The 25,503-nt window shown below is 41.1% G+C and overlaps 1 protein-coding gene across 3 annotated transcripts in view; it reads left to right on the forward strand.

Annotated features, from left to right (window-relative positions):
• MICU2 (mitochondrial calcium uptake 2) overlaps positions 1–25,503 on the forward strand; it is a 64,085-nt gene that overhangs the window by 34,147 nt on the left and 4,435 nt on the right. For all 3 annotated transcript variants that reach the window (XM_014528154.1, XM_014528155.1, XM_014528156.1), the window contains 5 exons: positions 467–549; positions 13,889–13,951; positions 15,866–15,963; positions 21,192–21,363; positions 25,246–25,354. In XM_014528154.1, the coding sequence (XP_014383640.1) occupies positions 467–549; positions 13,889–13,951; positions 15,866–15,963; positions 21,192–21,363; positions 25,246–25,354 (525 nt within the window). The remainder of the gene's footprint in view (positions 1–466; positions 550–13,888; positions 13,952–15,865; positions 15,964–21,191; positions 21,364–25,245; positions 25,355–25,503) is intronic.

The following is a 25,503-nucleotide window of genomic DNA, read 5'->3' on the forward strand; positions in this document are numbered from 1 at the left end:
TTTTGATGTTTCTCTTGAAATTATCGTGTTTTCTTTGATTACAAAATCCGCATTATTAACTGGTACACCTGGTATTGGGAACTCACCATGCCATCTTTACATTGCTGTAAGTCTAAAATTATTTCAGAATAGTTTTTTAAAAACCCTACTCTGAGAAAGGAAAATAAAAGGTAAAAATCAATATGAAAATAGCCATGGTCCTATAAGAGTATAGGAAAGCTAAAGATACAAAGTTCTCAAATTATTTTTTTCTTTGAAGGCAGCACACTTAATAGCAGAACAGCACGCCCATGGACATGTATCAGCCTTTGAAAATCATTATCATAAGAAGAGATCACTTTTTTCTCTGTTTAAGCCCTTACACATGTAGCTTCTGGTGGCTGATTTCAAATTCAAAGATCTGTTAGATTTGCACGTAATTTACAATTCATCAACGTTTAAATACTCATTTTTCTCTTGATTGCAGAACCCCATACCGGGTTTCATGTTGCTTTTAAAATGCTGGATGCAGATGGTAATGAGATGGTTGAGAAAAAGGAATTTTTTAAGGTAAGTAGATTCTAGTTATTTTTGGTGTATCATAAAGCACCTGGATAGTTGTGTGATAATAATTTTACCATTTTCATAAAAATTAAAATTATATTTGCTGCTTATATATCAGATGTCAGGAAATCATTTATGTATTAAAAATAGTAAATTTTCTGTATTACAACCTTAAGGAAATAGGCAAGGAACAAAGCATAAGATTCTAAAAAGAAATGAGCTGAAGCATCTATGTTTTTTAGATTTTATTTTTATGATTTCAGCAAATGATAATCTACACTAATAAAAGAGAAACATGGTAATTGGCGTACGACCGCTACCCTTTTCATTGGCTAATCAGTGAGTATATGCAAATTAACTGTCAGCCAAGATGGCAGCCGGCAGCCAGGCACTGAAGCGAGCACGAGGCTTGCTTGCTGCAGACTCCAACGTTCCCCGCCTCACTTGCCAGCCTCTCAGTTGCAACTCTAAGCAACTATATACTATGTTGCAAATAAGAAGGTAAACAAAACCCCAGAAAACAGCCGGACTGAAACCCAGCCGGACCGAAACATTGTATCCATCTTTTCAGCAGCGAGGCCTCAGAGCTAAAGCTGGCCCAAAAAAAAAAAAAAAAAAAGAAAACAAGGAGCGGTTGGAAGCTTTAGTCACTCGCCAGCCGGAAAACAGCCCTCAGCCCCTCACCCAGACTGGCCAGGCACCCCAGTGGGGACCCCCACCCTGATCCAGGACACCCTTCAGGGCAAACCAGCCAGCCCCTACCCATGCACCAGGCCTCTATCCTATATAGTAAAAGGGTAATAGGCCTCCCAGCACCGGGATCAGCGGAGCAGCGAGGCTCCCGGCACCGGGATCAGCATGACAGGGGGCAGCGCCCCAAATCCCCTGATGGGCCCTGCTCTGTGAGTGACAGGGGGCAGCACCCCAACCCCCTGATCGGCCCTGCTCTGTGGGTGATAGAGGGTGGCGCCCCAACCCCCCTCCACGGGCCTTGCTCTGTGTGTGACAGGGTAGAGCCATAACCTCCCCATTGGCCCTGCCCTGAGTGTGACAGGGTGCAGCGCCCCAACCCCCTGATCCGCCCTGCTCTGTGTGTGACAGGGGGCGGTGCCCCAACTCCCCTATCGGCCCTACTCTGTGAGTGACAGCGGGGAGCTCCTCAACCCCCTGATCGGCCCTGCTCTGTGGGTGATAGAGGGTGGCGCCCCAACCCCCCTCCACGGGCCTTGCTCTGTGTGTGACAGGGTAGAGCCATAACCTCCCCATTGGCCCTGCCCTGAGTGTGACAGGGTGCAGCGCCCCAACCCCCTGATCCGCCCTGCTCTGTGTGTGACAGGGGGCGGTGCCCCAACTCCCCTATCGGCCCTACTCTGTGAGTGACAGCGGGGAGCTCCTCAACCCCCTGATCGGCCCTGCTCTGTGGGTGATAGAGGGTGGCGCCCCAACCCCCCTCCACGGGCCTTGCTCTGTGTGTGACAGGGTAGAGCCATAACCTCCCCATTGGCCCTGCCCTGAGTGTGACAGGGTGCAGCGCCCCAACCCCCTGATCCGCCCTGCTCTGTGTGTGACAGGGGGCGGTGCCCCAACTCCCCTATCGGCCCTACTCTGTGAGTGACAGCGGGGAGCTCCTCAACCCCCTGATCGGCCCTGCTCTGTGGGTGATAGAGGGTGGCGCCCCAACCCCCCTCCACGGGCCTTGCTCTGTGTGTGACAGGGTAGAGCCATAACCTCCCCATTGGCCCTGCCCTGAGTGTGACAGGGTGCAGCGCCCCAACCCCCTGATCCGCCCTGCTCTGTGTGTGACAGGGGGCGGTGCCCCAACTCCCCTATCGGCCCTACTCTGTGAGTGACAGCGGGGAGCTCCTCAACCCCCTGATCGGCCCTGCTCTGTGGGTGATAGAGGGTGGCACCCCAAACCCCCTCCACGGGCCTTGCTCTGTGTGTGACAGGGTAGAGCCATAACCTCCCCATTGGCCCTGCCCTGAGTGTGACAGGGTGCAGCGCCCCAACCCCCTGATCCGCCCTGCTCTGTGTGTGACAGGGGGCGGTGCCCCAACTCCCCTATCGGCCCTACTCTAATATGCCTATTGTCCCCTCTGGACTGGAAGTTTGACCAGGGAGCAGGGCCAACGGCCTGCTGCCCCTCCCCCTGGCAGGCCCCATTGCCCTGATCCTGGTGAGCTGGTCAGACCCCACCTGTGCACAAATTTGTGCACTGGGCCTCTAGTACAATATAAAGGGGTTTGTGGGTCTGTTAAAAATTATTCTTACACCTCCGCCCAAAGAAAGAGATATGAAAAACAAAAATTTAGGTCTTCATAAAAAATAGGGAGAAATGGGCCCGACCAGTGTGGGTCAGTGGTTGAGCATCGGCCTAAGAACCAGGAGGTCATGGTTTGATTCTTGGTCAGGGCACATGCCCGCGTTGCAGACTCGATCCCCAGTGTGAGGCATGCGGGAGGCAGCCGATCAGTGATTCTCTTTCATCATTGATGTTTCTATTTCTCCCTCTCCCTTCCTTTCTGAAATCAATAAAAGTATATTAAAAATAAAAAATAAACTCTCTTTTGTCTGGTATAAGTATTGCTACTCCATCTTTTTTTCCATTTTCATAAAATATCTTTGCTCATCTCTTCAGTGTCAGTCTGTGTGCGTCTTTTGATCTAAAATGAGTCTCTTGCACACAGCATATGTAAGGGTCTTGTGTGGTTATCCATTAGGCTACCATATGTCTTTTGATTAGAGCATTTAATTTATTTTGCAATTAAAGTAATTGTTGATAGATATGTGTTTATTGCCTTTTTATTCTTTTTTATCTTTTTTTTCTTCTTCTTAAAGAAGACCCTTTAACATTCCTTGTAATACTGGTTTGGTGGTGCTGAACTCCTTTAGCTTTTTCTCGTCTGGGAAGCATATCTGTTCTTAGATTCTAAACAATGGCCTTGCTGGATAGAATACTCCTGGTTCTATCTTTCCATTGGGTCCTTTCCATTGGGTTCTATCTTTCCATTGGGATATTTCATGCCAATCCCTTCGGGCTGCAAAATTTATTTATTTTATTTTATTTTTTTATTCTTTTTAAAAAAATATTATAATAAGTATTACAAAGGGTATTACATATGTGTCCTTCCCCCCCCCGCCCTTGACAATCCCCTGCCCTCCCTTACCCCCCAGTGTCTTCCTTGACAATCCCCTGGCCTCCCCTACCCCCCAGTGTCTTATGTCCATTGGTTATGCTTATATGCATGCATACAAGTCCTTCGGTTGATCTCTTACCCCCTTCCCTCCTGCCCCCCAACCCTCCCCAGCCTTCCCGCTGCAGTTTGACAATCTGTTTGAGGCAGCTCTGCCTCTGTATCTATTATTGTTCAAGAGTTTGTAATGGTCTCTATTATCCATGAATGTGTGAGATCATGTGGTATTTTTCCTTCATTGACTGGCTTATTTCACTTAGCATAATGCTCTCCAGTTCCATCCATGCTGTTGCAAATGGTAAGAGTTCCTTCTTTTTTACAGCAGCATAGTATTCCATCGTGTAGATGTACCACAGTTTTCTAATCCATTCATCTACTGATGGGCACTTAGGCTGTTTCCAGATCTTAGCTATGGTGAATTGTGGCCTGCAAAATTTATATTGATAAATCAACTGACAACTTATGGAAGCGCCCTTATAGGTAACTGCTTTATTCTTGATGCTAAGAATTTGTTTTTAACCTTTGGCATTTTAATTGTGATGTTTCTTGGTGTGGGCATCTTTGGGTTCATCTTGTTTAGGACTCTCTGTGCTTCCTGGACTGTTATGCCTATTTCCTTCACCAGGTTAGGGAAGTTTTCCATCATTTTATCTTTTTTTTTTTTTAATTTTGTTTTATTGCTTCAAGTATTACAAAGAGTATTACATATGTCTCCTTTCCACCCCACCCTCTTGACCTTCCCCCGGCCTCCTCTACCCCCCAGTGTCTCGTGTCCATTGGTTATGCTTATATGCGTGCATACAAGTCCTTTGGTTGATCTCTCACCCCCACCCCCAACCCTCCCCGGCCTTCCCGCTGTAGTTTGACAGTCTGTTCAATGCTGCTCTGCCTCTGTATCTATTTTTGTTCATCAGTTTATAATGGTCTTTATTATCCATAAATGAGTGAGATCATGTGGTATTTTTCCTTCATTGACTGGCTTATTTCACTTAGCATAATGCTCTCCAGTTCCATCCATGCTGTTGCAAATGGTAAGAGTTCCTTCTTTTTTACAGCAGCATAGTATTCCATCGTGTAGATGTACCACAGTTTTCTAATCCATTCATCTACTGATGGGCACTTAGGCTGTTTCCAAATCTTAGCTATGGTGAATTGTGCTGCTATGAACATAGGGGTGCATAGATCCTTTCTGATTGGTGTTTCTGGTTTCTTGGGATATATTCCTAGAAGTGGGATCACAGGGTCAAATGGGAGTTCCATGTTTTGTTTTTTGAGGAAACTCCATACTGTCTTCCATAGTGGCTGCACCAGTCTGCATTCCCACCAGCAGTGCACAAGTGTTCCTTTTTCTCCACATCCTCTCCAGCACTTGTCGTTTGTTGATTTGTTGATGATAGCCAGTCTGACAGGTGTGAGATGGTACCTCATTGTTGTTTTGATTTGCATCTCTCGGATGATTAGTGACTTTGAGCATGTTTTCATATGTCTCTTGGCTTTCTGAATGTCCTCTTTTGAAAGGTGTCTATTTAGATCCTTTGCCCATTTTTTGATTGGATTGTTTATCTTCCTTTTGTTAAGTTGTATGAGTTCCCTATAAATTTTGGAGATTAGGCCCTTATCAGATATAATGTTGGCAAATATGTTCTCCCATGTAGTGGGCTTTCTTGTTGTTTTGTTGATGGTTTCTTTTGCTGTGCAGAAACTTTTTATTTTGATGTAGTCCCATTTGTTTATTTTCTCTTTAGTTTCCAATGCCCTAGGATCTGTATCGGTGAAGAAATTGCTTCGGCATAGGTCTGAGATTTTGTTGCCTTTGGATTCTTCTAGTATTTTTATGGTTTCCGGTCGTATATTTAAGTCCTTTATCCATTTTGAGTTTATTTTTGTGTATGGTGTAAGTTGGTGGTCTAGTTTCATTTTCTTGCATGTATCTGTCCAATTTTCCCAGCACCATTTATTGAAGAGACTGTCTTGACTCCATTGTATGTTCTTGCCTCCTTTGTCAAATATTAATTGAGCGTATTGGTTGGGGCTGATTTCTGGGCTCTCTATTCTATTCCATTGATCTATATGTCTGTTCTTGTGCCAGTACCAGGCAGTTTTGAGAACAGTGGCTTTGTAATACAGCTTGATATCTGGTATTGAGATCCCACCTACTTTCTTCTTTCTCAGGATCGCTGCAGCTATTCGGGGTCGTTTTTTGTTCCAGATGAATTTTTGGAGAGTTCGTTCTAGGTCTGTGAAATATGCCGTTGGTATTTTAATGGGAAGTGCGTTGAATTTATAGATTGCTTTGGGCAGTATGGACATTTTAATGATGTTGATTCTACCAATCCAAGAACATGGTATGTTCTTCCATCTCTTTATGTCTTCCTCTATCTCTTTTTTCAACGTCCTGTAGTTTTCTGAGTAGAGGTCTTTTACCTCTTTAGTTAAGTTTATTCCTAGGTAGCTTAATTTTTTTGGTGAGATGGTAAATGGGATTGCTTTTTTAGTCTCTCTTTCTGCAAGTTCACTATTGGTGTATAGAAATGCCATAGATTTCTTGGCGTTAATTCTGTATCCTGCTACATTGCCGAATTCTTTTATTAAGTCTAATAGTTTTTTGATGGAGTCTTTAGGGTTTTTTAAGTATAATATCATGTCATCTGCAAATAAGGACAGTTTTACTTCCTCTTTTCCAATTTGGATGCCTTTTATTTCTTCTTCTTGTCTAATTGCAATGGCTAATACTTCCAGTACTATGTCGAACAGGAGTGGTGAGAGTGGGCATCCCTGTCTTGTTCCTGTTTTTAGGGGAAATGGTGTTAGTTTTTGTCCATTGAGTATGATGTTGGCTGTGGGTTTGTCATATATGGCTTTTATTATGTTGAGGTATGATCCTTCTATTCCCACCTTGCTGAGAGTTTTTATCAAAAATGGGTGTTGAATTTTGTCAAATGCTTTTTCTGCATCAATTGATATGACTATGTGGTTTTTTTCCTTCAATTTGTTTATGTGATGTATCACGTTGATTGATTTGCGGATATTGTACCATCCTTGCATCCCTGGGATAAATCCTACTTGGTCATGGTGTATGATCTTTCTGATGTACTGCTGGATCCGATTTGCTAAGATTTTGTTGAGGATTTTGGCATCTATGTTCATGAGGGATATTGGCCTGTAATTCTCTTTCATTGTGTTGTCTTTACCTGGTTTTGGTATTAGGGTGATGCTGGCTTCATAGAATGAGCTTGGAAGTGTTCCTTCCTCTTGGATTTTTTGTAGTAGTCTGAGGAGGATAGGTTTTAGTTCTTCCTTGAATGTTTGGTAAAACTCCCCTGTGAAGCCGTCTGGTCCTGGGCTTTTGTTTGCTGGAAGCTTTCTGATGACTGCTTCAATTTCTTCCATAGTTATTGGCCTGTTGAGATTTTTAGATTCTTCCTGATTAAGTTTTGGAATGTTGTATTTTTCTAGAAATATGTCCATTTCCTCCAGGTTGTCTAGTTTGTTGGAGTAGAGTTGTTCATAGTATTTTTTAACAATCATTTGTATTTCTGTGGGGTCTGTTGTTATTTCGCCTCTATCATTTCTGATTTGGTTTATTTGGGTCCTCTCTCTTTGCTTTTTGGTGAGCCTGGCTAGAGGTTTGTCGGAAATATGCCGTTGGTATTTTATTGGGGAGTGTGTTGAATTTATATATTGCTTTGGGTAGTATGGACATTTTAATGATGTTGATTCTACCAATCCATGAACATGGTATGTTCTTCCATCTGTTTATGTCTTCCTCTATCTCTTTTTTCAATGTCCTGTAGTTTTCTGAGTAGAGGTCCTTTACCTCTTTAGTTAAGTTTATTCCTAGGTAGCTTAATTTTTTTGGTGAGATGGTAAATGGGATTGCTTTTTTAGTCTCTCTTTCTGCAAGTTCACTATTGGTGTATAGAAATGCCATAGATTTCTTGGCGTTAATTCTGTATCCTGCTACATTGCCGAATTCTTTTATTAAGTCTAATAGTTTTTTGATGGAGTCTTTAGGGTTTTTTAAGTATAATATCATGTCATCTGCAAATAAGGACAGTTTTACTTCTTCTTTTCCAATTTGGATGCCTTTTATTTCTTCTTCTTGTCTAATTGCAATGGCTAATACTTCCGTCATTTTTTCAAATAAATTTTCAGCCCTTGCTGGTTTTGCTCAGTGGTTAGAGCATCAGCCCACGAACCAAAGGGTCACATGTTCGGTACCCGGTCAAGGGCACGTACCTAGATTGCAGGCTCAATCCCCAGTCCTGGTCAGGATGTGTGCCGGAGGCAACCAATCAATATGTTTCTCTCACATCAGTGTTTCTCTCTCTTTTTCTCTCTCTCTCTCTCTATCTCTCTCTTCCTGTCCTTCAGCTCCTCCCCCTCCTCCCTTCCTTCCACTCTCTAAAAAAAATCAATGGAAAAAATATCCTTAGTGAGGGTAAAAGTATATATATATATTTGCAATTGCTTGCTCTCTTATCCTTCCCACACCCCTATGATGTGAATGTTGGTACACTTGAGGTTGAACCAAAGGCTACTTACAATCTCCTCAGTTTTTGGATTCTTTTTTCTTTTTGCTGTTCTAATTGGATGTTTTTTGATTTTATATCTCCCAAATATCTAATTTGATCCTCTGCTTCATCTACTCTACTGTTGATTCCCTTTAATGTATTCTTCATTTCAGTTCTTGTATTCTTCATTTCTGACTGGTTCTTTTTTATGCTTTCTATCTTCATTTTCATGTTTCCTAGCTCTTTGTTGATGTTCTCACTAAGTTCATCTACTGTTACCCTAAGTTCATTGAGCATCCTTTTAACCATTGTTTTGAACTCTGCATCTGGTAGATTGCTTGTCTCATTTTATTTAGTTCTTTCTCTGGAATTTTGTTCTGTTTTCATTTGGGGCCTTTTTTTTTATCTCATTATTTTGGCTGCCTCCCTGTGTTTGTTTCTATATATTAGGAAGAGCTGCTATATCTTCTGGTCTTGGTAAGATGGCCGTATACAATAGGTGTTCTGTAATGCCCAGTGGCATAGCCTTCTGGGTTACCAGAGCTGAGCACTCAGGTGAGCCCCTATCTAGGCTCACCCTCCTGTTGTAGTTGAGCCTCGATTGCTGTTGGCACATATGAGAGGGATTTATCCCCTGGCCCATCGTTTGTGAGGACTGGCTGCAACCATTGTGGAGGATATGCTATGCACGGGCCAAGCCCACAGAGCAGGACTGGGTTCAACAGGACTCTGCTGAGTCCAAGCCTTGAATGTGTAGCTCTTGGATATGGTTGCATGGTACTTCAGCATGGTCCAAAACTGCCCACCAGGTGCACTAGCTCTAGGACCTTCTGGGAAGTTCAAGCCAAGGTCAGCCGCCACCTGTACCCTCCCCACGCCTCCCATCTTGAGTTACAGAGTGTTCTGCAGATGGCTGCTATTTGTGCTGCGTTGGAGGTGTCTGTGAGAGGTCAAGCTGTGAACCAAGACCAGCTGCCACTAGTGCCAGGCCTGGGGCCGCTTAGCAGGAGGTACAGGACATGCCGAAGCCAGAATGCTGCTTGTTTGAGAGATTTTAGGAAAGTCCACAATATAAGCCAGGACAGGCTGGTTGTATGGAAAAACCACTGGAACTGGCTTGGCCCACAATTTGGGTACAGTGCAGTCTCAGGGAATTACCATGGTAGTGAACGATTTTTAGCCAGGTGCTGGAGACTCAAATATGGCTCCTGCCTGTGGGCTCTGTGTGGAGAGGGTTCAACAAAGGAACAATGGCTAGCACTTCTGTCCAGGAGAAAGTTGCCCCTCCAGCCAAAAAATTCGGTTCCTCCCTGTATGTCCCTGTATGGTACCTTTTTTCAAGAATTTTCTAGAAACCGCCGATAAATTTAGTGAGACCATCAAGAAATCTAGTGAGACCCTCGAGGTTATGAAAAAGGACCAACTAGAAATTAAGCATACACTGACTGAAATAAAGGATATTATGCAGAGTTCCAACAGCAGGCTAGAGGATCGCAAGAATCAAGTCAAAGATTTGAAATACGAAGAAGCAAATAACACCCAACCAGAAAAACAAAAAGAAAAAAGAATCCAAAAATATGAAGATAGTGTAAGGAACCTCTGGGAGAACTTCAAGAGTACCAACCTCCGAATTATGGGGGAGCCAGAAGAAAAAAGAGAGCAAGATATTGAAAACCTATTTGAAGAAATAATGACAGAAAACTTCCCCTACCTGGTGAAAGAAATAGACTTACAAGTCCAGGAAGCGCAGAGAATCCCAAACAAAAGGAATCCAAAGAGGACCACACCAAGACACATCATAATTAAAATGCCAAGAGCAAAAGACAAAGAGAGAATCTTAAAAGCAGCAAGAGAAAGATAGTCAGTTACCTACAAGGGAGTACCCATACGACTGTCAGCTGATTTCTCAACAGAAACTATGCAGGCCAGAAGGGAGTGGCAAGAAATATTCAAAGTGATGAATAGCAAGGACCTACAACCTAGATTACTTTACCCAGCAAAGCTATCATTCAGAATTGAAGGTCAGATAAAGAGCTTCACAGATAAAGAAAAGCTAAAGGGGTTCATCACCACCAAACCAGTATTATATGAAATGCTGAAAGGTATCCTTTAAGAAGAGGAAGAAGAAGAAAAAGGTAAAGATACAAATTATGAACAACAAATACACATCTATCAACAAGTGAATCTAAAAATCAAGTGAATAAATAATCTGATGAACAGAATAAACCGGTGAATATAATAGAATCAGGGGCATAGAAATGGAGTGGACTGACTATTCTGAGGGGGGAAAGGGGTGTGGGGGGTGTGGGAAGAGACTGGACAAAAATTGTACATCTATGGATGAAAACAGTGGGTGGCGGGGGTAAGGGCAGAGGGTGGGGTGGGAACCGGGTGGAGGGGAGCTATGGGGGGAAAAAGGAGGAACAACTCTAATAATCTGAACAATAAAGATTTAATTCTTTAAAAAAAGAAAAAAAGATAAGGGCGGGGGGAAGCACATGACAAAATCCAACACACATTTTTGATAAAAACTCTAAGCAAAGTGGGAATAGAGAGGTCATATCTCAACATAATAAAGGTCATATATGACAAACCTACAACCAACATCATACTCAATGGGCAAAACTAAACCAATTTCCCTAAGAAGAAGAACAAGACAAGGATGTCTGCTTTCACCACTCTTACTCAACATAGTACGGAAAGGCCTAGCCACAGCAATCAGACAAGAAGAAGAAATAAAAGGCAGCCAAATTGGAAAGGAGGAAGTAAAACTCTCATTCATAGATGACATGATATTGTACATAGAAAACTCTATAAAGACTCCACCAAAAAACTACTAGATTTAATAAATGAATTTGGCAATGTAGCAGGATACAAAATTAACACCCAGGAATCTATGGCTTTTTATTTATATTTTTATTGATTTCAGAGAGGAAGGAAGGGGGAGAGAGAGAGAAACATAAATGATGAGAGAGAACCATTGTTTGGCTGCCTCCTTCACACCCCCCCTGGGGATCAAGCCCTCATCATAGGCATATACCCTAACCGGGAATCCTACTGTAACCTCCTGGTTCTTAGGAGGCTGATGCTCAACCACTGAACCACACCAGCTGCTCTTGATGGCATTTTTATACACCAATAATGAATTTTCAAAAAGATAAATTAAAAAAACAATCCATTTACCATTGCAACAAAAAAATTAAGTTATTTAGGAATAAGCTTAACCAAGGAGGTAAAAAGACTTGTACTCAGAAAACTGCAGGACGTTGAAAAAATAGAGAGAGGAAGATATAAACAAGTGGAATAATATACTGTGTTCATGGATTGGTAGAATCAACATCATTAAAATGTCCATACTGCCAAAAACAATCTACATATTCAATGCAATTTCTATTAAAACAGATCTAAAACAAATATTCCAAAAAGTTATATGGAACCAAAAAAAAAGACCCACAATAGCCACAGCAATCCTAAGAAGAACAAAGTTGGAGGGATCACAATACCAGATATAATGTTATACTACAAAGCCACCATAATCAAAACTGCCTGGTACTGTTACAAGAGCAGACATATAGACCAATGGAACAGAACAGAGAACCCAGAAATCGACCCAAGCCATTACACTCAATATTTGACAAAGGAGGCAAGAACATACAGTGGAATCAAGACAGTCTCTTCAGTAAGTGGTGTTGGGAAAATTGGACAGATACATGCAAAAAAAATGAAACTAGACCACCAACTTACACCATGAACAAGAATAAACTCAAAATGGATAAAAGACTTTCATGTAAGTTGGGATACCATAAAAATCCTAGAAGAAACCATAGGCAGCAAAATCTCGGACATCTCTCATGACAATATGTTTACGGATACATCTCCTAGGGCAGAGGAAACTAAGGAGAAAATAAACAAATGGGACTACATCAAAATAAAAAGCTCCTGCACAGCTAAAGAAACCATTAACAAAATGAAAAAGGAGCCCACTGTATGGGAGAACATACTGGTATTTGGCAATGATAAATCTAATAAAGGGTTAATATCTAAAATATATAAGAAACTCATACAACTTAACAAAAGGAAGACAACCAATCCAATTTAAAAATGGGCAAAGGACCTAAATAGACACTTCTCCAAAGCGGAAATACAGACAGCCAAGAGACATATGAAAAAATGCTCAAAGTCACTGATCATCAGAGAGATGCAAATTAAAATGACAATGAGTTATCACCTCACACTTGTCAGAATGGCTACCATCAACAAATCAACAAAACAAATGACAAGTGCTAGTGAGGATGTGGAGAGAAGGAAACCCTAGTACACAGATGGTGGGAATGCAGACTGGTGCAGCCATTATGGAAGACAGTATGGAGTTTCCTAAAGAATTTAAAAATGGAATTGCAAGTTGACCCAATGATTCTGCTTCTGGGAATATATCCTAAGAAACCATAAACACCAAACAGAAAGAATGTTTGCACCCCTGTGTTCATAGCAGCACTATTTACAATAGCTAAGATCTGGAAACAGCCCAAGTGCCCATCAGCAGATGAGTGGATAAAAAAAAAAGCTGTGGTACATTTACCCCATGGAATACTACAGTAAAAAGAACATCTCTTATCCTTTGAGACAGCATGGAAGGACCTGGAAAGTATTATGCTAAGCAAAATAAGCCAGTCAACGAAAGACAAGTATGATATGATCTCACTCATATATACAATCTAATGAACAAAATACGCTGATGGACAAAATAGATCCAGAGATACAGAAGCATAAAACAGCCTGTGGAATCTCAGAGGGAAGGTGGGGGAAGGTGGGTGGGTGGGAAGATATCAGCCAAAGAGCTTGTATGCATATATGCATAACCCATGGACAATAGGGTGGTGAAGGCCTGGGATGGGGGGCAGGGGCAGGCTAGAAGAGGTCAATGGGGAGAAAAATGGGACATACATAATACTTTCAACAATAAAGATTTAGTTTTTTAAAAAATAGCCTAGAAAGAAATGGGTGAAGGTTCATTTCTTAATTGATTTAAATTCATAGTTTGAGAATTTATCTACATTTAATTTTTTTTTAACTTCAACTTTTCTTTTTATTTGCTTTCCACATGAGGATTGGTACAAATGACTCTGAAAGGTAGGTTTTTTAATGTGCTCAGTCTCAGTACTATTACCAATTTATAATTGGTAGAAATGTAGGTCTTTAAATAATTTTAATGCTTTAAAATGTATAAAGAGAAAAGGGACAACATATATATATTGTAAGTAGCTTTTTAAGAGTTAACGTACTTGAAAATGTTGCCATAAACTATCAATAATACAGAAAGTTATGAATAAAAATTTAAATGAAGAATGAGGGTAGTCAAAATATGTATATATTAAGTAAGCTGGCATCCTTTGGGAGAAAAAAAATGATCCAAATTGTAATAATAATGTTAATTCTTGCATATCTGATTCATACAAGAGTCTTACATGATCTGAGGAAAAACATAACATTAGGAGTTAATAAAATAAAAAGAATTTCAGTTACTATTTAACAAATACCTAGTATATATTTTATAACAAAAACATGGCATCTGTTTTTTAGGTTGTTTTGAAAAATCCAGTAGACACACATCTAAATTCATATTTGCCATCTTTTTAGCTTCAGAAGATCATAAGTAAAGAGGATGACTTGAAGACAATACCTAATGAAACAAAATGCCAGGTATGTACAGATAATGTAAACATTTCCAAACAGATTGGCATTATATTAGTTTCTCTATTCTGTTTGTTCAAATAAGTATTCCCAAATACTTGGAAAAATTATTAGTAATTTATTTTTTCTAAATATTTAAGTAGATGTGCTACATTCATATGGTGTAGATTTGATAAGGTTCACAAGAGTATGTATATAGGGTAGACTTTTTCTCCCTGTCACCACTTCTCCCTGAGCAATGTATTCTGTCATTTTACCATGTATTCTTCCAGGGGTATTTTATGCATATAAATAATTAAATATATCTATATATCTTTTTTCCATTTTTATATAAGCAGTAGCATCCTATATAATAAAAAGGTAATATGCAAATTGACCACCATGCCCTCACACAAGATGGCTGCCCCCATGTGGTCAAAGATGGCCGGCAAGGGAGGGCAGTTGTGGGCAATCAGACCAGCAGGGGAGGGCAGTTAGGGGCGACCAGGCCAGCAGGGGAGGGCAGTTGGGGGGGACCAGGCCTGCAGGGGAGGGCAGTTGGGAGTGACCAGACCTGCAGGGGAGGGCAGTTGGGGGCGACCAGGCCGACAGGGGAGGGCAATTGGGGGCGACCAGGCCGACAGGGGAGGGCAGTTGGGGGCAATTGGGCCAGCAGGGGAGGGCAGTTGGGGGCAATCAGGCCGACAGGGGAGCAGTTAGGCATCGATCAGGCTGACGGGGAGTGGTTAGGGGGTGATCAGGCTGGCAGGCAGGCGAGCGGTTGCAAGCCAGCAGTCCCGGATTGTGAGAGGGATGTCCGACTGCCAGTTTAGGCAGTCAGACATCCCCCGAGGGGTGCCAGATTGGAGAGGATGCAGGCTGGGCTGAGGGATCACCCCCCCCCTCCAGTGCACACTAGGCTCAACTCTGATGGGAAAAGGAGAAGAAGAATAAGGGATGGAAAGCAGTTTCAGCAGCAAAGAACCCGTCATCTCTGATATCGATTTAGATAGAAAAAGAACAGAAACAATTCATGACCAAAAAGAAGCTGAAGTCTGCAAGGCTCAGGGGAGCCAAGTTTCCTAAGGGCAGAGAGAACCCCTTGGCTTGGCTCCCTAGGAAAGTGATGGTGAACCTTTTGAGCTCGGCGTGTCAGCATTTTGAAAAACCCTAACTTAACTCTGGTGCCGTGTCACATATAGAAATTTTTTGATATTTGCAACCATAGTAAAACAAAGATTTATATTTTTGATATTTATTTTATATATTTAAATGCCATTTAACAAAGAAAAATCAACCAAAAAAATGAGTTCGTGTGTCACCTCTGACACGCGTGTCATAGGTTCACCATCACTGCTCTAGTACTATATACATTGTTTCCCACTCTCCCGTTTTTTTCTTAATATAGCTGAACACTGAGGGGCGGGGGGGAGTGAAACAGGACGTATTTAATACTTTCAACAATAAAGATTTAATATTTTTTAAAAATAGCTGAGTATCTCATAGTACTTTGATGTACCAATTTATGTAATCATTTCCCTTTTGAAAGATGTTTAAATATATCCAGTCTTTTGATATTACAAATAACGCTACAGTTAATAAGTCTGTAATTATATCATTTTATACGTATGTGAATATATCTTAGGGACAACTTCTCAGAAACTCAATTGCTGGGTCAAAAGGTATGAACATTTCTAAAATGTCGTTTACTGCTGAAGTCCACCTTAAGTATTTTGCGTATTGTAGGCCATGTTTTTCTTTCCTGAGCAAAGATGATTATAGATTATTATTATTATTATACAAAGTAACAGACAAAATGGCCTTTCTCTTTTCCACCTTTGTTGTTGTTGGTACAAGAGTCTTTTGTGGATATTGTGCTGAGAGTTCCAGGCTATAGGATCTATTTTGGTTATAATATTTGAAATTACTCTAACATTTTTATAGGAACCAGAAGTGAAAGAACCTGAAATTAACACAACCCTTCAGATACGTTTCTTTGGAAAAAGAGGAGAAAGAAAACTTCATTATAGAGAATTTCGAAGGTAAATGCAAATATTTATATTCATTTAGGGAAATTTTATAGATAAGTGAAGAAACAACTGAGTATGGTTGACCCTTAAAAAATGCAGGTTTGAACTGCGTGGGTCCACTTACACATGATTTTTAAAAATTCATATACTTATATTTTTAAAAATCCAAGTGTAAGTGATCTCACATTATTCCAGGATCAACTGTACCTTCTTTTAGTCTTGAAAAAATTTATGTGGTGATACTTGTCCTCTCCTGCCTACTTTACAGAGTTGTGAGTAAATGTAAAAATAAACTATAGCCCTATCCAGTTTTTCTCAGTGGATGGAGCGTCAGCCTGTGGACTGAAGGGTCCCAGGTTTGATTCCAGTCAAGGGCACATACCTCAGTTGCAGGTTTGATCACCTCCCTCCCCTCATCTGGGCACATGCAGGAGACAAACAATCAATGTGTCTCTCACATTGATGTTTCTTTCTCTCTCCCTCCCTTTCACTCTTTCTAAAAATCCTTGGAAAAAATATCCTCAGGTGAGGATTAAAAAAAAGAAAGTAAACTATCCTATATAATAAAAAGCTAATATACAAATAGACCGACGGTGGATGCACATTGACCACCAGGGGCAGATGCTCAATGCAGGAGCTGCCCCCTGGCGGTCAGTGCGCTCCCACAAGGGGAGCATCGCTCAGCCAGAAGCACTGAGCCGGGCTCATGGCTGACAAGCGCAGTGGCGGTGGCGGTAGCCTCTCCCGCCTCTGTGGCAGCACTAAGGATGTCCGACTGCTGGCTGGAGCAGGCCTAAGCCATCAGTCAGACATCCCTCGAGGGCTCCCAGACTGCGAGAGGGTGCAGGTGGGCACAGACCAGGCTGAGGGACCCCCCCCCCTTTGTGCACGAATTTCGTGCACCGGGCCCCTCGTAAATTCTAATAATTTTATAATAATCTAATAACAGAAAAGAGGCAATCTCTAATTCACGCAAATATTTTCCTTCCTAATCTTCAATTCTTTCCCCTTTCATTCACATTAGTATTCTTTCCCTACATGAAGTCTGAGGTGGATCTGATAATTACATGAAGCAGTGTATCTGAAGTACACAGAACATAAAACACAGTTGGCACTCAGAATATGTGCTGAACTCCTGTCAATTCAAATGATTTTCTTTCTTTTTATATATATATTCTAGAGGCCCGGTGCACGAAAATCGTGCATGGGTGGGGTCCTTAGGCCTGGCCAGCAATCAGGGCCAGGCCGATTGGGGCCTGCCGGCCGGGGGGAGAGACAGAACACAGGCGGTTGGCCGCCAGCCCCAAGGAGGGAGCTGGCCCTCGGCCCCTCTGTGAAAGGGGCCACGTCCACCACCACCCACCCCAGCAGGGTCAGGAGAGGAGGTGATGGTCACCGGGCCAGGCACAGGAGGAATGGACACCGGCGCCCCGTCACCACGTGGTTCCCTGCCTCCCCCCTCCTCCTTCGCTCACTGTTGCACCACCACCGCAGGCGGGTGGCAGGCCGATTGGGGCCTGCCGGCCAGGGGGAGAAACAGGGCATGGGAGTTTGGCCGCAGACCCCAAGTGGGGAGCCGGCCCTTGGCCCCCCTGGGAAAGGGGCCGCGTCCGCCGCCACCCACCCCCGATTCCTCGTCCCAGCCCAGGGCCCAACCCCAATCAGACTATCAGGGCCTGCCGGCCGGAGGGGAAAAACAGCGGGAGGTTGGCTGTGGGAGTACACTGACCACCAGAGGGCAGCTCCTGCATTGAGCATCTGCCCCTGGTGGTCAATGTGCATCCACCGTCGGTCTATTTGTATATTAGCTTTTTATTATATAGGATAGTTTACTTTCTTTTTTTTAATCCTCACCTGAGGATATTTTTTCCAAGGATTTTTAGAAAGAGTGAAAGGGAGGGAGAGAGAAAGAAACATCAATGTGAGAGACACATAATCGAGACCGCAACCAAGGCACATCCTCTTGACCAGAATCAAACCCAGGACCCTTCAGTCTGTGGAGCAACGCTCCATCCGCTGAGGCAAACCAGTCAGGGCTCAAATGATTTTCAAAGGCTAGTCTAGCAGCTTATTGCCCAGCTGCCAGATATCTCCTGAGGGCTTCTTCTCAGCTGTCCCTGGCTTCTTTCTGTTTGCATTTCCTCAGCTCTCTCTTTCTCACATATTTTCTTCAACATGGAGTATCCTCCATCTCTTTCCCAAAAGGTGTCTCAATTCAGCATGTAAAAAAAAAAATCAAAACTAAAATAAAAGTGTTATTTTCTCAGTGTCTTTTCCCCCAGGGATTGACTGCTTAAATTTCAAAGGGAAGAGCTGTTACTGTTTTAAGTTAGAAAACTGGACACAACTTTTGTTTTTCATCATAGATGGCTAATATTTTTTAAATTTTGTTATTTTTTTATTTGGAAATTCAATAGGTTTATTAGTTATTTAAGACAAAATAATGAGAATGTGTATGAATTTTATGCAGGACCCCTAATCCTTATAAAACCTTCTGGAAGTAGGCTAGTGTTGTAATTAAACTTGTCAAGAAACCCAAGGTTATAGAGCAATAAATAGTATATAGAGCAAAAGATACTAATGTTGCCCAGCCAGTGTGGTTCAGTGATTGTCAGCCTGTGAACCAAGAGGTCACAGTTCGATTCCAGGTCAGGGCATATGCCCAGGTTTTGGGCTTAATCCCCAGTAGGGGGCTTGCAAGAGGCATCCAATCAATGATTCTCTCTCATCATTGATGCTTCTATCTCTCTCCCTTTCCCTCCCTCTCTGAAATCAATAAAAACATATACTTTTAAAAAAGATACTAATGTCAAGTTTAACCAAACAGTATTCCAGAAATAAAGGCATAGACTGTGAATTTATGTTGGTACCATTATGTGCAGCTATTGTATAGTTTTCTTCAAGCTACACTTGAAGAAGGCTGGCAAATCTCAAGGGAGCAGAGGATGTGGGCAAGAGAGTGGCTGAAGCAATAAAGAGTTGAGTGTCTAAGTGTCTTACATGTATTGTTTCACCTATCCTTAAACTTGGGACAAGTAGTCTTCGCTTTCATAACTGAGACTCAATGAGATAAAGGGACTTGGTTTGGGTTCATGTACCTTAGAAACTGAAGAGGAGATATTCACACCCAGGTTGGTCTTAAAAGGGAGAATAGCCTTGATTGGTAACACTTAAAGGTAATAGTGTGAATACTCCAGCAAGCCCATCTCAAGCTGCCAGATGTGAAGTGTGATGGCTTTGTTAGCAAGAACTGCTCTGTAGGGCTCCTGTGTTTGCTACTGTGTTAGCAAGGACTGGCTGCTATGTTTGCAATGACTGTCCTGTGTGTAAATGGCTGCTTGGTCTGCAATAAAGTCTCTCCTATATGCCTGCAGCTACTCATGTCTTCCAGTTCCCGGCGTCCACGGAGGTCCAGTCCCTAGCATGGGGCTTGGACCCAATTGGCATGGACAACACCTGCACAGTACACTCGCAGCTGCAGCAAGCCAGCTCCAGCACACCAGGGCCTAAGCACTCAGCTAAGGAAAAGCAGAATTTTCCCAGTTTCCAATTAGTTCACTGATTGATAAACTATTTAAATGTTTTCAGAGTGCATCTGGTGGCCTTATGTATTATAAATTCTTCAATTCATATATTTATGTATAGTGTTGCAGATTTTATGTCATAACAAAATACATAATTTTAGACTTAGAAAGAGTATTACCATAAAACATTTTTACATTTGCCCTGGCCAGGGTGGCTCAGTTGATTGAACGTTGTCCTGTGCACTGAAAGGTCACTGTTCGATTCCTGGTCAGGGCACATGCCCAGGTTGCGGGTTTGGTCCCCGGTAGGGGTGCATGCGGGAGGCAACCAATCAGTGTTTCTCTCTCACATCGATGTTCCTTTTTCCCTCTCCCTTCCTCTCTCTCTCAAATTAATAAAAACTTTTTTTAAAAAATTATGTTCTTCAAAAGTAGCATAATTAAATAAAATGAAGTAGCTTAAACCAGAACAATATACAGTTTAACAGCAATTAAGTTTATAATATTTCAGCCTCAGTTAAAGCCTGAAGAAAAAAAGGAAAGGAACTAGTTATTCAAGTTCTTATACCATATTTTCTACTTTCTAATTCATTGTACAGTTATTTGCAAGTAAAGCATTCTTTTAACAATCCTGATAAGAAAAACATTGAATGTTATCAGAGTATACAATATAGTAAAACAAAGGATGAAGCATATCAGTAGATTTTGTTGATCCATCAGTCCAAACCTGAAATGCTTCAAGTTTTGGATAAAATTCTACTTTGACCCAAAAAGAAACATAGCACTAATAAATATGTGTATCAAATACATTTAAACTTTCACTTGTCACAGATAAAAGCATAAAATCAAACTCCTCCTCATGCTTCTAAGGTTTGGGGGATAAGTAGCAGCTTTCTTTCCTCTGTACTGGACTGTGTCTCTTTCACCCCGTGTATTCCCATTCTTTCAGTTTGTACATTTCTTAGGAAGCTGTTGATGACAGTTTGATCAAAGTGTCATCTATTTTTTTAAAAAAATATATTTTATTGATTTTTTACAGAGAGGATGGGAGAGGGATAGAGAGTTAGAAACATCGATGAGAAACATCAATCAGCTGCCTCCTGCACACCTCCTATTGGGGATGTGCCCGCAACCAAGGTACATGCCCTTGATCGGAATCGAACCCGGGACCCTTCAGTCCGCAGGCTGAGGTTCTATCCACTGAGCCAAACCGGTTAGGGCAAAGTGTCATCTATTTTTATAAAAATTTTTAAAAAAGAATGTTGAGTCACATAAACATATGTTCTTGTCCAAAGGTTATAAATATTTTTTGGTAAATCTAAGCTTTGATGCAAAGCCATTCATTGATTACATTGATCAAATTTGGTATCTGAAAACTATGAGGAACCATTAATTATTATTATGATTCTAAAAACAGTATCCCAACTGAATTTTAAGTCTCTCTGATTATTGGTAATTTTTCTATATTGGAAAAATACTGTTTTCTACTTTTTTAAGTCTTTAAGTTTGTCAGAATGTAGGTTGCCAAGTAGAATGTGTGCAAACAAACCAACTATGGGGAGTCATATTGAAGCAGGTGTTGGACTTACCTAGCTGATCCACCGCCACAGTCCTTGACTGTGCTTCATGCAACTCATGAAGGTGCTGCATTCCCGCTAATGGTGTTACAGTTGAAAGCACTGGCCACTTTTGTCAGTTCTGTACTTTAACATTTAGGTTTATGGAGAATCTACAGACGGAGGTCCAAGAAATGGAATTCCTGCAGTTCTCTAAAGGTTTGAGTTTCATGAGGAAAGAAGACTTTGCAGAGTGGCTCCTTTTTTTCACTAACACTGAAAATAAAGACATTTATTGGAAAAATGTGAGAGAGAAGTTGTCAGCAGGAGAGGTTGGTATGCTTTTTTGTTATGCTTGAGATGAATATAAAATAATAAGTTAGACATTTATATAATTAATTAAAGTGACTTCCAAATTAACCAAGACTGAGCTGCTCTCTAGTATTTAAGTATAAAGTCAAGTTGAGAATGTTCTCCACATACTATTTTCTTATTAAGGAACTATTGACTAAGTATCAGTGTAGCAGCCATGAGTTTGGCATTTTCAGTAAAGTCAGGAATAAGACAGGAATGTCCACTATCACTGCTGTCACTTTCTCTTGTTCTGGAAATTGTGGCCAGTACAAATTAACAAGATAAAAGAGTAATTATTGTGTTATTTTCCATTCAAACAACTGTAAACCTACTTTTCCCCACCCTGTATATCAGAAGTAGCTGTCCTTTGTAAAAATACCAGGTCAGAAAATGTAGTAGATATGGATGTGTATGTGAAATGCATGAAATGATGATTGCCAAACTATTAATAATGATTAATGTACAGTGAGATTTCAAGGGATTTTTATTTTATGTATTGTTTTTACTATATTGTTCTGAAAAATTATTTTGAAAAGGACATGTATTTATATATAATTTTAAAGCTAATTTTATAGTGAGGAAAAAGATAATAAAATATCATCAAGATTCCCTTTATAATTGCAATGGAAATATATAACAATTATAATTTAGCTACTGAAGACCAACCTTCCTCTCTCATCACCCCTAAAAGATTTCAGGGATGGAAGTCTCTAAGGGGAGAATGAGAGGCTAGTGAGCCAGGACGAGTGGAATAGGGAAACTGATACAGATAGTCAAACAGCCCAAGAACCAAAAGGTTGCTGGTTCAATTCCCAGTCAGGGCATATGTCTGGGCTGGGAGCTCAATCTCCAGTTGGGGGCTTACAGGAGATAGCCACTCTGACATCGACGTTTCTCTCCCCCCGCCCTCCCTTCCTCTTTCTCTAAAAATCAAATTATTAAAAAAAATTTTAGCCTGGCCAGTGTTGCTCAGTGGTTGAGCATGGACCCATGAACCAGGAGGTCATGGCTCAATTCCTGGTCAGGACACATACCCGGGTTTCAGGCTCAATCCCCAGTATAGGACGTGCAGGAGGCAGCCAATCAATAATTTTCTCTCATCATTGATGTTTCTTTCTCTCCACATTTAAATATATATTAAAAATATTTTTTTAAAGAGCAAATGGGTTACACTTCTCCCCAATCAGAGGGCAAATAGCTTAAATCACTGTGCTCAGAGATAGAAAGGAGAAATCCAATTAGTGCCATTTGCCAGCCACACCCAAGGACAGATGAAGTTAGGGGATAAGTCTACTTTTGGTGCATCAGCAAAAAGCTGATGAAAATTATATTGAGATCCTCCCCCAAGACATCCCCTAAAGTCCCAGCCTTTAAAAACCCTTAAAACCTGATGCCCCAGCACCCACTCACCCTCCTGGGAGCACACCTGTGCCTTTCCCTTCCCTCTTTTCTTCCCCCACAGGCATGCATCTCCTAAACTCTAAGGGACCCCAGGAGACTTGCAACCTGGGGAGCAGTGGGCAGTGGCAGCTCCTCCCAGGCTAACCCCCTAAACCTGTCCTCAGAGTCCCTTTTTCTCTGGCTCTCCAGTGAGCTAAAGCAACCCCGCCTAGGCTCTCTCTGTTGCTTCTTCTATCCTAAGCCCTTCCGTGTTTCACTCACTCCAGCTTTAATAAACATACTCTCAAAATGGAAAAAATTAATTAACTAGAAATATGTGAAAACTTTAAAGTTTTGATGGATGTGAAAGAAAATTTAACCTAATTATAGAGACATTCCCTGTGATTGCATAGAAAGTCGTGGCATTATAAATGCAGTTCTCCCTTAAATTAGTCTATAAGTGGGATGGTCATACCAGTCAGAACAACCTGTTTGCTACAGTTACAAACTAACCCTGAAATCTCCTTGGCTGACACAAGAAAGGTTTATTTTCCGACTATACCACATTTCCATCATGAGAGGTGGGAGGTCACCCACAAGGTGCTCAGGAACCCAGACTTTTCGAGGCTCTGTCATCTTGGTGTTCCACCATGTGGAAAAAAAAAAAAAAAAAAAAAAACTTCTCATAGGCTGGAGTGAAAAAAGAAAGAAGTGAGTCCTTTTCTGATAATTAAATGTTTTGTCCTGGAAACATGATGACCCTTGGCTGCTAGCCAGACTGGTCACACATGACCTGATCTAACTGCAAGAAGGCACAGAAGTGTGATCCTTCTCATGTGCAGGAATTACAAGAGAACCAGCCACTGCTGAACACTATGGGTTTCAATAAAAATGCCATAATAGAGTTTATATGAAAAGAATGCTGAAGAGGCCAGGGGGGATAAAGGAAGTCTCTGTACCTTCCCCTCAATTTTGCTGTCAACCTAAACCCACTTTTAAAAAATAGTCTTTTTTTTTAATAATGCCAAGATATTAAAATATATCATCAACCATTGGTAACTAAAACAGTTACAATGAATTTGACAGACATATCAGTTGAACAGAATATAAAGTCCAGAGTTATAGATAGACCCAAATACACATGGAAATTTAGTACATGTAAACTTATATTACAAATTACTTGAGTAAAAGAATTATTAATAAATGACATTAGGACATCCACTGGCCATCTGAGAGAGAATTAAAGGTAAGTCTCTATCTCACTCATTACTCTGAAATAAATTCCAGATGGATCAAAGAATTAAATGTTAAAGAGTAAAAGGAAACTGAGTAAAAATAGAAGAAAATTTGAAAACAGTCATCTTAAAGTGGGGTATACCTATCTTTCCAGAAGCTTTTAAGGTGGGAGGAGGTTTTTATGGCAGGTGCCAGGACTAATGATCACTTAGCTGCCCAGGTACCAAAAAATCATGCTTCTGAAATCTCTTGATGTCAATTCCCCACATAGAGCAATCAAGCTGCCCTACATGTGCCACTAACAACAGAAGCTTTTTTTTTTAAAGGAAAAATTATTAAATTATTACCTAAAAATTAAAAATCTGCTGACTCCCCTCATTTCCCCCCACAAAAGTTATAATGAAAATAAAAATAAAAATTAACAAAATGAGCAATATTGGCATCACAATAATAGACCAATGTCTTTAATTTATAATGGAGTCTTTAAAAAATCAAGAACTTTGAATGATCTGACATTTCACCCTATTTAATATATAATGCCATAATAAATGGCAGATCAGAAATTTTGACATAGGTCCATCTACTCCAAAACCCAGTGCTATGTCCACTGACAAAACTAAGCAGAAAATTTATGAGGTGGGCCACTTAACAGGATGTATTAGTCTCCTCGGGCTGCCATAACAGAATACCACAGACTGGGTGGCTTAAAGCACAAACTTATTTTCTCACAAGTTTGGAGCCTGTAAGTCCAAGATCAAGGTTGCCAGCAGGGTTGGTGTCTGGTGAGGTCTTCCTCCTCCCCACACGCAGAATGAGAGCACTCTGGTATCTCTTCTCATCGGGACATTAATAAGCATATCAGATTAGGGCCCCAGTCTATGACTTCCCCTCTCCAAGTATAGTCACATTGGGGATTATTCAACACAGGAATATTTAAGAGACAGACTCAGTCCATAACACAGGAACCCCCCACCCCCTCAAGTCTTACACTGCACAACTTCAAGCAGCCCATTCACAACAGCGTATAGTCTGCACAATCATACCCAGTTTCCTGCCAATCTTTTGGGGTTCCTCCTCATCTCTAAAATCTATAATTTTGTTATTCTGCGTCTCAAACTTTTTAATAGACTTGCTTAGGAAGATAGAAGTTCAAAAGCTTTATGATAGAAAAGAGGACTCACACTTTGTTCAGTTTTATAATGCAATTATAAAATTGTAATAAAAACTCCCTTTTGTTTTATTAGAGCATTAGTTTGGATGAGTTCAAGTCATTTTGTCATTTTACAACCCACTTGGAAGACTTCTCTATTGCCATGCAGATGTTTAATTTAGCTCATCGCCCTGTCAGACTAGGTAAGTTATATGAATCATTTAATTTTTATCATTTTTTCAACAAGTTATCAACCAAGGAGTCAGTTACAATAAAAGCAATTGATTGGCCTTTTACTTAATTCATTGTGGTTATTCTGAATTTAATACTCTATTTTCTTTTACTTTCTTAT

The sequence above is a fragment of the Myotis brandtii genome, unplaced genomic scaffold, assembly GCF_000412655.1.
Source record: "Myotis brandtii unplaced genomic scaffold, ASM41265v1 scaffold62, whole genome shotgun sequence".
NCBI lineage: Eukaryota > Metazoa > Chordata > Mammalia > Chiroptera > Vespertilionidae > Myotis > Myotis brandtii.